Genomic DNA, 14,067 nt, shown 5'->3' with positions numbered 1-14,067 from the left:
AATCTGTCTTTTGGTAATTTTGTGTCAGTTTTATAGCGATTTTCTTGTTTTTTGGGGGGTGTGGGGTGGAGGTCATTTTATGGTAAGTTCATTTTAAATAGGTACTATTTGGGAAAAAATGAACTTGCTCAGGTTTCAAAGGGATAACAAATATGCTCAAAAGGATAACAAAATACCTTATAACAAAAATAGCCCATGTAGCATAATAGAATACCTTGCACAGTAAAATAACTCAGCAAAAAGGGAAATAGTTGAATTTCACTGTAATTTCATGCACTACCAATGACTACAATACAGTGCATTACAAAATCCATGATGTTTTCGACATTATGTTTATATAAAACAATTTCACCTCGTAACATAACAAATGCACCTCATAGTGCAACGCTGTACACTTTGTCTGCCCTTGAGCAAAGCACCTCACCCCCAGCTTTCACCGTGGAGCTGCTCAGTGGGCGACAGTAGTGTGATTTAAAAACTTTAAATCACGGTGAACCTTTGAAACGGAGGGTGATCACTCTCAATACGCCCGCTTAAAATATGACTGATCTAGGTCCAGATGCATTGTTATCCTATCCCGGTCCATTAACTCCCACTGACCTGCGTGTCTTTGAAGTGGGGGAGCTGCTCTGCTGACTCGGTGCCTCTGAGACGTGCCTGTTGCTGTTTAGCTGTAACGTCTTGAGCAGATCAAATTACGGCCGTCCACTTTACTGTCCCTGTAGCCGTTTCACCTACCTACAGCACAGATCAGAGCCACCAGGGGCAAGTGCACCCGCCCTCCCCTCGCCCCAGCTGTGACCACCAGGGGTCAGGGTCAAAGGTCACGAGGTCAGCTGGAGGATCCCAGTGTTGTTATATATCAATTAGAGAGCAAGGGGAGCGGAGTAACGACCCCCTGGAGAGAAACAAGGGCTCGGCCACTCCGGGACGGCCTTTTTTTTTAACCTTTGCTTATCCTGGGAAACATTCCCCCAGCTTTCCACTGTTGGATATAGAGCTGAACTGGGAGTCAAGTGCCTTGCTCAGAGGCACTGTGGTGGTGTTGCTGCGGCTAATCTGAGGATTTGAAAAGGCAGTCTTCTTGTCCTGTCCTTTATCTCAGTGGTGTTCAAAGTCGGCTCTGGGGACCCCCAGGGGTCCTTGAGGGTCCTCCAAGGAGTCCTCAGCAACATGAGGAATCGCTCAGTTTCACTGGAATTTCAATTCTTATGAAAGGCGTCTGAATGCAGCTGCATGAAATCCGATCCAGCTGCACCGATCTGACCTTTAAATATATCATTTTAATGATTAGAAATCCAATTTTCTTTTAATTTAAAAAAAAATGTTGATAATATTCAGGTTATCTGTCTCGTAATTTTTTTTCACTAATTTCTTGCTAATTTTCAGGTCTGTTCTTGCGAAATTACTCATGTTCTTTTCCCGATGGTTTTGAAAGAAATCAAGAAAATTTGCTGGACAAAATGAGATGTACAAATCAGCATTGATAAATAAATAAATAAATAAATTAAGATAGAGGAACATCAGTAAAAAAAAAAAAAAAAAAAAAAAAAAAAACAGAAAATTAGTGCAAAAATAGCAAAAAAAAAAAAAAAAAAAATTGTTGGATCAACTGGATCAGATTTCCTGTGTTGAAATGCTTGTGAAAAAATATATCCCTTGATATCAGGTGGAAATCACTTCAGATTGGGGTCTGTGGCTTATTGAAAAAAAACATGAAAAAGTTTGAAAACTGCTGCTGTATCTGCAGACTTTTTCTTTCTCTCTCTCTCTCTCTCTCTCTCTCTCTCTCACACACACACACACACACACACACACACACACACAAATACCTCCGTCCCTCCAATAATGGAAATCCTGTAACTAAATCCCCAATTGCAACCTCGCTGGCATTTCAATGAGAGTGATGAGTAAGAAAACTGAGAGACTTGTGCTGTGTCTGTGATTCTGTGTGTGTGTGTGTGTGTGTGTGTGTGTGTGTGTGTGTGCATGTGTGTGTGTGTGTACAGTACAGTACAGTAATGTGCCGTGGTCATGCATATGATACCACCATGGGGCCATAGGACATGTCACTCTCCCCTAACTAATGCAACTCTGTAAGGCGATCTGGAGCTGCATTATAATGTTATTACATGCCTCTCTCTCTTTTTTACTCTTTGTCTCACATTCTTCCTCTGAAACACCAGCCTGCAATGCTTTGCATGTGTGTGTGTGTGTGTGTGTGTGTATATGTGTTAGAGATCATACTAAATCTCCTACCATTGACTCCTACTATCCTTCTCTCCCTCTGTCTCATTGACACACACACACAAAGACACAACACACTCGCTCACACAGCTGGAGATGCCATCTCCCGGCTCGACGGCTAAAAACTCCTCATCGTTATTGTCGGCGCCGTTGCAACTGATGTACACAACTCTCCCTCTTCTCACAGCAGTTTCCCACTCAGTCGAGTGACAATGTGAGGCAGACGCACAGCGAAGGAGAGGCAGGTCAACTCTCACGTAACAAACCTAAGGAAGAGACCCGAGAGCGGAGTGGGTTCAGTCTAATGATGTCATGTACGGAGGATGAGTATCGCTCCGTGTAATAGATGCTATTCTCTAGAGTGGGATGCTCACGTCGTATAGGAGGTCTCATTTACTTTGGCAGGGCCCTGTTCAAGTCGAGTCACTCACTCTCTGATAGGACATAGTACACCAAACACACACACACACACACACATGCATACACACCTACTGTATGCACACGCCTGGCTTTGATTTTGAACCCTTTGTGTGTCCAGCCCACTGCAGACTCCTTCCAAAGACGGCTTAAAAATGCACAGAGCCATCACTCGCAGCCACATTCGATTTAGCCCAGTTTGCATCATATCACCTTGCATGAAAATACATGAAGGGATAAAGGCGTAAACCCTGGACCCGGCAGCTCCCACAGATATGTGCTAAGAGAAACTGAGTGGCATACGCAAACCTAAAGATGCACAGACCTAGAAGCACACACACACACACACACACACACACACACACACAGTATCACACCCACATGCACAGGAGGGAGTAGACAACAATCTGCACTAGACCCTTTTCCCTTTAGAGGTTTTTCTTTTTTTTCTTTTTTTTTTTTTTTTTTTTTTTTGAATAAATAAAGCATTGCCCAGAGTGTCTTTAGGCTGTTAAAAATAATAATAATAATAATAATAATAACGTTGTTGACATACGGTGACCTTTTCTTCTCATTGTGATTGTTTGGTCCATAAGACAAAAAGTTCCCCTGAAAAGCTGAACTTGTTTCAACTTTACCCGTAAATTACTTTAAAAATTACTTTAAAATTACAAAAAAAAAAAAAAAAAAAATGACCCAAACATTCTTGTGTTGTATGAATGTGAAAGTTGAGCAAATTCACTTGATTTCATTCAGCAACATGGGGGAAAAAAGTGATGAGCAAATTTTTTACAAGAAAATGACACCACATAAATAAATAAATAATTAAAGAAAGAAAGAAAGAAAGAAAGAAAATTACCCAAAATATAAAACATATATTTAAAATTCATTTACAAAAAAATGGCCATATATTTACCACAAAATTGCCGCTAAAAATAATAAATAATAAGAAATAAAGTGAATTTTGTTAAGATGGTGAAATAAAACCTGATTTAACAAAGGGTTCAAATTGAAGGTGTGTGGATATAGGTTTGTCAAGGCAAAATTCCTCATGGTAAGGTTCATCTTTCCATATTTAGCTCCACTCTAACTGGAGAGCAGCGCTGGTGCCTGTTATTGTTCGGCGTGTACAGCGGGCTTGGGCCGCACGCTGATGAATGAGGTGATGCCAAAGACAGCATGACAGAAAAAACTAAACACCGATGGAGTCTCTCCCCTCACTTTTCCTCTTTCTTTATCGCTCTTTCCCTCTCCCTCTCTCTCTGTCTCTGTCTCTTTTCATGTCTATCTCTTTTACTCTGTCATTTCTTCCTCTCCGTCTTTCTCTCCCTCTCTCTCTCTCTCTCTCTCTCAAGGGTGTTTCATTAACTCCACTGTGAGATGAAAAGCAAAGTGGCCATCCTTCAGTCTGAGAGCTCCTTGAACACCAGACACTCACAGATATGCTTTACACCCACCCACCCTCTCTCTCTCTCTCTCTCTCTCTCACACACACACACGCACACACACACACTATAAATGTAACAGAGAACCTAGACTTCCAACTCGTTATTAATTTCAAGCTCAAAGCACCTCCCGAGCTTGACTTTAAACACTCCACATCCGTCTCATGTCAATGTATATGTATGTTTCCATTAATGTGTGTGTGAACGGAGCGATAATTCACTTTCCACTTATCCAGAAAGCAGATCTCTCTCTCTCCCTCTCTTGCTTTTTTTTTCTTCATTCAGGCACCATTCAAAATTACAACAAAAAACAAAACAAAACAAAAAAAAAAAAACAGAGGGATCCATTTAGCCATTTAGGCCTATTCGTTCTAATGAATGTCACTTTAACCACAATGTGCCCAGTGTTTCAGGTGTTTGTCCATTCATCATCGCTCTAATTCAGTGTTGATTTGCCCGGACGGCGCAGCCAAAGCCCATGATCAATGAGTCTTCCCACTGTGTGTTGAAATCAAAAGGAATGACCCCCACCTCTCTCTCTTTCTCTCCTCTCCCCTCGCATTGCTTTCTCCCAGTGGAGGGAAAATGTAAGATAGACAAAAAACTGGTACACACTCACATCCTCTCTATACTGTAGCTCTGCTTTTGTTTCATAGTGGATTCCGCACGTTTTCCTTTATTAGAAGTAGTCCTGTGCAAATGTGATGCAAGTCAACAACAACAAGAAAAAAAAATGCAGCTTGAATGTCTTCACTTGTAGAGAAAAAAAAAATGTTAGTCTAAGGGTGAGAAAATAAACACTACGAGATTTTGTTAATATTTAGCAGCCGCACACAAATATAGGAGGATTGAGATGGGAAATTGTACTTCGTAGTTTTTCTCTGAGATATTTTCCCAGAGCCTCAGTCTAGAAAATTTGGCAAAGACAGCAAGTTTGCTTTTAATTAGTAGGAGTAACCTACAAGAAATCTGGTAGTGTGATTTTTTTCTCACCCAGTGTTTATTAGATGTTTAGTATGCAGCCAGAGTGAAGTTGATCTAAATTATTTATCTGTAAATGCTTAAAGGGTGGAGATAACTATTTTTCTCTCTGCTGTCACCCTCTCCCCCCTTCCTCTTATTCTCCCATCTCCTCTTTCCATCCCATCTATCTTCTCTGGTAATCTTTTCTTCTCGTCCTTCTGTCTCTGTCATCCCTCCTTTTCTTTCTTTTTGACTTTCCGTCCACTTTTCCCATCTCTTATCTGTTTCTCCTCTGTTGCTCCCATGATTTTCTTTCACTCTGTCCTTTGCATCTGCTCTCCCATCCCTCCACTTCTTTCATCTTTTCTTGCTCTTTCTTCCATACCTACCTCCAATTCCCCCGCATCTTACTCACTTCCCCTCCTTTCTTTTTTCCCTCTCTCCGTCGTCTCTGTCTTCATCCTCCTGTCTAACCTACCTTTGCCTCCTTCCTTCCTCCTTTCTCGGATTTCTCCCTTCATCTCCCTCTCCTCTTCTATCATCTCCTCATATTTCATCTTTTCTTGTTGCTTGCACAACACTCATCTTCTTCCACTCTTCCCCTCTCCTGTCGTCTCCATCTTGCTTCCTCATTTCCTTTCTCTCTCTGTTTCTTTCTTTCTTTCTTTCTTTCATCCCCCCTTCCTTCCCTCTCTCAGTGGGAGGAGATCAGTGGGGTGGATGAGCACTACACTCCCATCAGGACCTTCCAGGTCTGCAACGTGATGGAGTACAGCCAGAACAACTGGCTTCGTACCAACTGGATCCCGCGCCAGTCGGCCCAGAAGATCTACGTGGAGCTCAAGTTCACCCTGAGGGACTGCAACTCCATCCCGTTGGTTCTGGGCACCTGCAAGGAGACATTCAACCTCCTCTACCTGGAGACGGATGATGACCAGGGCAGCCGCTTCCGAGAGCACCAGTTCTCCAAGATCGACACCATCGCCGCCGACGAGAGCTTCACCCAGATGGACCTCGGTGACCGCATCCTCAAGCTCAACACGGAGGTGCGCGAGGTGGGGCCCATGACCAAGAAGGGCTTCTACCTGGCGTTTCAGGACGTGGGCGCCTGTGTGGCCTTGGTTTCGGTGAGGGTTTACTTCAAGAAGTGCCCGTTCACGATCAGGAACCTGGCTTCCTTCCCTGACACGGTGCCCATGGACTCCCAGTCGCTGGTAGAAGTCAAAGGTTCGTGTGTCAATCACTCCAAAGAAGAGGAGCCGCCACGAATGTACTGCAGCACAGAGGGGGAGTGGCTTGTACCCATTGGGAAGTGTCTATGTAACCCGGGGTACGAGGAGCGAAGCAGCACCTGCCAAAGTAAGTCGCTCATGTCTTCTCAAGAGTTTCCTGGTTTGTCTCCAGTTCTTCCTCTCCAGCATTTCTTCCTATGTTATCCCTGTTTTTGTATGCACCAATCCCATCTTGGAACACGCAACCTGTAGAAACGAGCTCACCTCATCTATTTTTCATTTCCTCCTTTGCCTGAAATATTGTATGTGGTATATGCAAGGGCGTTTCAAAGTTGCGACAGTAAAGTGTTTGATGAGGAGACTCTCACACCTCATATCTGTCAGCCCAGGGTCTTTAATGCCCAATGCACAGACTGGGCATTTGTGTGTACGGTGCCTTAAAAAGAACACAAGAATCTTAGATTCCACAAGAGTGTCGGTGGACGTGTGTGTACTTGTACATGTGCCTTTCCATGCTTGTGTGTGATGTGTTGTCCAGGTCTTAAGAGTGCAGTCTGCAGTAGTTCTACGGTATCACTTCATCAGCCATGGGAAGATCTGAACCAAAGTATCCAGGGTGGGGTTGACAGGGCAGAGGGAAGGAGCAGGGCGGAGTGGATGGTGACTGGTGGAACGTTTGCGGTGATGGTCGTGGGTGTCAGTGGAGGCATGAGTGGGCGGACAGTTGAGTCTGGAGATACTCGATCTCACCCCAATGTCTCTTGTCCCCTTGGAGGTGCTTTGTACGTCTGTCTGCCTTGCTTTTTATTTGATTTTCAGTCTACTTCAGCTGTCTGTTTTTAACTTGTCTTCTATACCACTATATATTCTGCGGAGGGCGCAGATGATTTGGGTCATTGCCAGCTTGTTGAAGACGCAGCTATGAGGATTAATAGGATGAAATGATTAGAGTCAATAAGCCTTTTTTGGACTTCAGCTACAGATACCTTTATAGGTTTAGGGATTAAACTTGAGCTCATAAAAAGCTTCTGTCACCTAATGCTTCAACAGCAGAGTTGTTTTCCAGATGGATTCTTTTTTTTTTTTCTTTTTTTTTGCGCTACTAGGATTGCACAGTCCTTTGGACTTCCGAAATCAGCTTCATCTTATTCGCATTGGTTAAAAAAGGCAAAAGAAATAATGCAGCTTTATTTCTTTTTGGCCGCTGGTATAGGAGGGGGAAGTAAAAAGTCCTTGGGTTTCAGAGTAAAATGTCATCAAAGGGTCACCTTTTACAATTTGTGATCCAGGGTCTTCCAAATAAAACAGCAATAAGATAAGATAGAACATAAATAAGAAGATTAACTAAGAAGACATAATACATTAGAGGAGACAATGAGACAATTATTCTCCTTGATCTATTTGAAGCACATGTTTTAATGCATTGTACACTTCACAAAAGTGTCTATACCTCTTTTTCTAGACAATTATCTGTAAAAGGCCTTTACAAAAGCATTTAAATTTCGATGAACAAGAAATAGACCCCCGAAAATATATATTCCGCATATGACTCCCATGGCAGGTGTCACAACTTTTACTGATTACAGTAGCAGTGCCCATCTGTGGCACCCCGTGAATAGATGTGTCGCTTCTTCAGGGGGTATCCAGTATAAAAGCCCCATATGTTGTGTGTTCATAGTGTTCACCAAGCTCTGTGGTGATAATATGAAAAGGCCAGTCCCCGGGGCATACTTAGTTCCTATATTACTGTCATATGCTCTGTTCAGCTGGTGATACTGAATTTTGTTTCCATGGCGAATTGAATGCAGATTTCATAGCACAATAGCTTGTGGTGGTAGTATACTGTTGCATGAACTGCTGGTTTGGATTTCTGTGTTTTTAAAAGTAAAAGGAGGAAGTCCACCTGAATGGCAGCAGGCTAACAGTTAGCATTTGGAGCATCCAGCCAGTGTCCAGCACTCAGTAATAATGAGAGGAAGATAGCACCACTACTGTCCTATATAACAGCGAGAGGGAGAGGGACATATTTTTCAAAATGGGTGAAGTATCCCTTTAAAAAAGAACTGACACTTTGAAAAAAGTGGCACAGTGTGAACACACCCTTAGTCTTTCATTTGCTCTCTGAGTCTTAGTTATTATAGCTGGTCCCAAGTCCTTCCATGTTCATCACCTCTCTCCTCTCCAGAGCCTTGCCTAGTGTTAATTAAAGATCAAAGGCAGTCTCCCAGGTCAAGCCCCTGCTGCCAGGGCCAAGGGAAGCACTTTCCCCAGGGCGCTGGACTCCATATGAGCCTGTCTCACTGTCCACACAGGCTGAGAAAAACTGTCGCAGCTGTCACATGAAAACCTTGTAAGTCCAGAATGTAAACTCCCCAGGAAAGGAACAAAATGACGTCACATTCAATTTGCCATTATTGGCCTGTTGTTAAAAATTGGATATCGACCAGTCAGTGTGATCCACCTCTGATATGATGGAGCTTCCTGCCTGACCAGTGCTAGTCAATATGTTTCCATTATTTTTATATCAGATGTCTGACCAGAGAAATCATCCCCGTGTGCTGTGGGAGGATTTTTACTCAACAGTCTATAAAACTTTGCAGTGAAACCTGCCACACTCTGCCTTAAGGAGCTGCTGACCCACCTAAATGAATTTCACTGGCCTGGCTTTGATTGGAGAGCTTTAGTGCCCTGTGATGGTCAAATGGTTGTTCAGTGGCTTAAGTAAAACTCCAGAGGAAGCGCTGGGCACTTTCTGGTAATACCTCTGGGCTCATATTTAACCCTTTGAAACCATAGCAAATTCATGTGATTTTCAAAATCATGGAACAAAAAGGTTTTATGCAAATTAGCCAAAACTGAAAAGAAACATAAAATAAAATTTAATAAAAGCTTAAAAAAGTTAAAAATGGGGAAGTTTACAAAAAGCTTTACTTATAATTATTGAAATTATATATTTAAATGCTACATGGTGGCTACATTCAAATGCCTTTCACAAACATTTTATCCACTGAATAAATGATCTGATTTCTTTCATAAACACAGGAAAATGATGATAAGCAAAATACTAAGAAGTGATGTGAAAATTAGCTAGAAATCAGTAAAAAAAAAAAACAAACAAACAAGAAAATGACCAGAGAACGACCAAAAAAGTTAAAAAAAAAAAAAAAAAAAAAAAAAATGAACTGAAAAATGAAGTGTCAGCAGCTTTGATTGCTTCAACTGGTAAATATCACCTTTACATTCAATTTTCTTTTTTTTTCTTGAGTTACATGGTTTTCAAATGACAGCAGGGGACAACATATCTAGACAAATGGCAGATGATGGCCTCAGCGTTGAGCCCCCGCTCTCCCCACCGCCACCCTCCTTTCACTTCCTCTTGTCTGTGTGAGTTGTGTGAATGTTTGGATGTATTTGACAATCTCTTATTAGTTTCAGAGAGGTCTAATGGACTCTAATAAGGTCTTATGTTACTCAGGAGTGGGACAGCTGCACCAACAGGCCCTCACGGAGCCCCTGGGTGCAGCCGGTGGGGGCCCCAGTGTGCAGCTCGCTCTCCAGGCCCTCTGTGTTAATGGATAGATGAGTGTGTGGGGTTAGGTCAGTGTACAGCCGTGACGCTCCAAAATAGACAAAAAAAAAAAAACAGCTATGGCTACAGTGAAGCACATATGTGTTGTAGACCAGAGTTTCTCAAACATTTTCATGTCACAGACTTACCCACACTGGGCCTTCCCTCCATATGATAACATTGTATCCCAGTGCTGGATATGGGACGATTATAGTGTGGATTTGGTATTAGATTGTGTAACGGCCTATACTGTGCCTGGGGTAATGATGAAAATGTGATAAAACTGAAATCTATGATTAAGGAAATCATTCTTATACATTCTCTATTTAGGATCTTTTCAAATTAATGTAATTATAATGAAATTAAACTGGGCCTCATTTTGCTTGGTAACCCTTGGAACCCCTTGGAGCACCCATGGGTGTCCCAGGAACACGTACACATTGAGATTTTGCAAAGCAGGACCTACCTTCAACATGACAGTGTTGTCCTGAATTCAGCAGACAAATTACACAATCACAGTCATTTCTTTTTTTTTTTTTTTTTTTTTATGACATCAACCCTGAGCATATTATTGGTACCTTTGAGCTTAGGGGCTAACATTAGCTAATGTGGCTTGCTTGCAACTTTGACATTAGCCTGCAGTTAACATTAGCCTGATGAAATACTGTGAAAATCCTGCGCTAACTTAAAATAGCTTCCATAAGCTGGCTAATAATGACTTGAAGCAACAGCAGTGCAGCACTCTGAGTTCAAAATCTGAACTTTTGACAGATTCATTTTATTTAATTGTTAATTTTACTGTTATTATTCTACAAAGCTCTGTGAATTGCCTCTGTATATGAAATGAGCTATAAAAAGCGACCATGCCTTGCCACATGATATGATTTCATGCAAGCACTTTAAGCTGAAAAAATACTAGGGCAATATCAAAAGGAAAAAAAAAAAAAAAAGATAATGCTTTGAATCTTAACTGCTAGTTACTGTTGATTAGCTCTTGCCTTTTGACATTTATGATATTTTAGCTGGCTGATGTTAGCTGGAAGTCAGCCTGTAAGCTAATGTTTGCTATCAAGCTCAAAGACAGCAGCCATTTTGACATGAAATAGCAGGGTAAACACAAGTGTTACTAATGACATTAATGAAGCTTCTGCTCCATTTGGCTCTAACAGAACCAGGGCCGTGGTGTTCATGCTGGCTACTTGGGGAGGCTACATTAAAAACAGCCTCAATTTACGTCATTATTTACCCTGCTATTTCATATCAAAATGGCTGCTGTCAGAAAGGTAATATGTACTTTGAACCTTGTGGCTTATGTTGATCTGATAACAAGAGCTACAAGGTAAAATCTCCATGGGCATGAGCAACTAATCCAGATTATAATATACACAGACAGGTCAAAGTTTACTGAGAGCGTAATAGCAATCAAATGATTAAAGCCCAGTGATGAAAAGTGAAAGCGGTGAGGCGGTTTGCTAGATGAGCTGGGTTAGCTGGGTGAGACCCACAGAGAGTAGTGGGAGGTGTTTGGACTGAGTGTTGTTGGCTTTCAGTGTTTGCTCTGAGTCAGATGATGATGGAACACCTTCAACTGAATATTTCATGCTTTGTTTTCTTTGCGGAGGCGCCGTGATGCAGCATCTTCCATTTACTCTCTATTCTGCGCGAGTGTGCCTGTGTATGTGTGCGAGAGGCGGATAAGTGCGAGAGGGCCGTTGCCTTTGTTTATACAGATCCTGAGTGTATTCACTGGCTTTAATAGAGTACAGCGGGTCTAGTATTAGAATGTCATTATCTTCCTGCAGGGCTATGGGCATGTGTGTGTGTGTGTGTGTGTGTGTGTGTATGGCCAAAAAAATGTGTGTGAATGTGAGGATGTTTTTCTAGTGGCGCCTTCAAAAGAACACATGAGTTCTGTCTGGCTTTGGCAAGGGGAGCACCATGTGGTGTGTGTGTGTGTGTGTGTGTGTTTCTGGGTGTGTCTGTGTGTGCCTTCCATGCATGTGTGTCATTACATGTTCCACAGGACAGCATGTATGTTGCCGTGAAAGTATTTGAGCAGATCATATCAGAGCAGAAATGTCGTCACTTCTTCTTCAGGGAGACGTGTGGAAACTGTGAGAGGGGATATGGAGTTTTCGCAGACTTGTGTGATGTGAATGGACGCATCAGTCATCGTCGGGCTTACTGTGTGTTTTGTGAGCAGGCTTCAGGCTTTCCACAGAGAATCTGAGGCCAGATCTAATCTGGCAAAGTCAGGCTTTCATCTGTCATTAGAACAGACTGGAGCAGGTGAACCAACTCCTATCTACCATCAGTGTGAAATTCCTGCAACCCTAATTTGATCCTAAAACAGCAAACGGATGTGTGTGTGCATGCGTGCATGCGTGTGTGTGTATGTGTGTGAGACTGTGTGCGCGTTGCAAATGTTAGCAGCTGTTCTGTCGTACGTTGAGGAGAGACCCACGTTTACATTCTTCTTGGATTTATCAAGACACACAATCCTCAAACTTGCCAGCACCATAGTGCTCATTACAATCACACTTGCACATTAAAATGCACGCACACACACACGTACACACACACACAAACAAAAGTTTAACACGATGTTACGATGTCATTTTTTTACTCATTTTATTTATCAAAACTTCATTTATTCATTTATTTATTGAGAGAATAATGTTTTTTTTTTTTTTTTTGCTTGTGTCACATAAATGTTATGCAGACAGTGTGTGAGCGGTCATGGAAAATAAACCACACAGATTCTTTTGGTGTGTGAGTTTTTCCATCCTTTGTGCGAAACATAGTTTGAGGTTAGTTCTAACATTTAGTCTGACCTTGTCTGTGAGGATCATCGACTGGGACGTGTTTTCTGTTCCATGTCTGAAAAACACATTCACTGAGCAGGAATAGAATAGAATAGAATAGAATAGAATAGAATAGAATAGAACATGGAGGTTAAAATCCCGTTCTATCCTCCCTCACACTCTAATTCTGTAAGTTCCTAATAGGTGGCTCATTTTGCTCTGATTATAGATGCTGTAAAGTCATTTCCAGCTGTCTGCAGCGGCACCGATGACCTCAGCATTTCCAAATAGCAGTCTTTCTCTCCTTGTTTACTTCCCTCGCTTTCCTTCCAGTCCTCCCTCCTCCACTCGCCCCGGTGGCTGATGGTTTTGGCTGTTGGTTTAAAACCCGCCGTCCAACCCGCCCGAACGTTTTATATCCCTCCCCGCACGAGCGATTCAGCCGCTGCGCTCATACACAGACACCCCGGCTTTCACGCCTTGCACTCGCATCATGTTGTTCACTTACTTAGTCACACAGACCTGTGTCTATTTGACACTTAAAAACTCTGTCATAATTGTATTTCAATGTATAATTATACAAATTACACATAGTTTTACTGTAATTTTACTATTTTTTGCACCAGAAATAGTTACATCATATTTTGTCTACAGATTCTCTGTCATAGTCCAGCGATTTCACGTCAAAAACAGCCAAATGATAAGCAACTTGTAAATTAGTTTCAATAAATTCTGACTACAGCTTCTAACAAAGTTATAGAAATGTATTGCTTTGCTTATACTGGCATTTTATTTACTGTAATGTATTTGATGTAATGCCAGCCCACAGAACTGATCAATCGGCAGCTTCAATCTGAAAATAAGTCAATGATATCCAAATGTGAGCTTTGAGAGAGGGGTTAAAACCAAAAGCGGAGGAATAGTGTCCAAACCGTTACAATGGCACAGCTGTTCGTACATTTTCCTTCTTGTTTTTGTGATCACCCACATTGTGTTTTTTGTTCTGTGTTTTCTTGTAGTGTATTTTTCCTTCCAAAGTGTTGAGGCTGAGCGCTGTGAACTCATGGAGCTGTTGGCTCTCCTCTGGTCCCTTGGAAGGACTCTGTTTGTTTGTGTTGGCCATTATATAACTGCCAGGCTCTCCGCAAGAACATCTCAGTGCTACACACACACACACACACACACACACACACATACACACACACACATATCGCATCCCCTAAATTGCAATGACAGTGTTTCTGACCCAGTGACAGAGCTACAGGCTAATTTTCCTCACCACTTTATTTCTTCTGTCTGTGTGTGTGTGTGTGTGTGTGTGTGTGTGTGTTAACCTTTATTTTTCCAGGACAAAGTCAAGTGAGCCAGTGCCTTTTTTTTTTTTTTCACCA

The 14,067-nt window shown here is 42.0% G+C and overlaps 1 protein-coding gene across 3 annotated transcripts in view; it reads left to right on the top strand.

Annotated features, from left to right (window-relative positions):
• The window catches only part of epha3 (eph receptor A3), a 166,681-nt gene that overhangs the window by 17,920 nt on the left and 134,694 nt on the right, over positions 1 to 14,067 (top strand). For all 3 annotated transcript variants that reach the window (XM_030080617.1, XM_030080619.1, XM_030080618.1), the window contains exon 3: positions 5,771 to 6,431. In XM_030080617.1, coding sequence (XP_029936477.1) covers positions 5,771 to 6,431 — 661 coding nt within the window. The remainder of the gene's footprint in view (positions 1 to 5,770; positions 6,432 to 14,067) is intronic.

This window comes from Myripristis murdjan, chromosome 21 (assembly GCF_902150065.1).
Source record: "Myripristis murdjan chromosome 21, fMyrMur1.1, whole genome shotgun sequence".
NCBI classification, from domain to species: Eukaryota; Metazoa; Chordata; class Actinopteri; order Holocentriformes; family Holocentridae; genus Myripristis; species Myripristis murdjan.
This window is presented reverse-complemented; position numbering and strand designations above follow the sequence as displayed.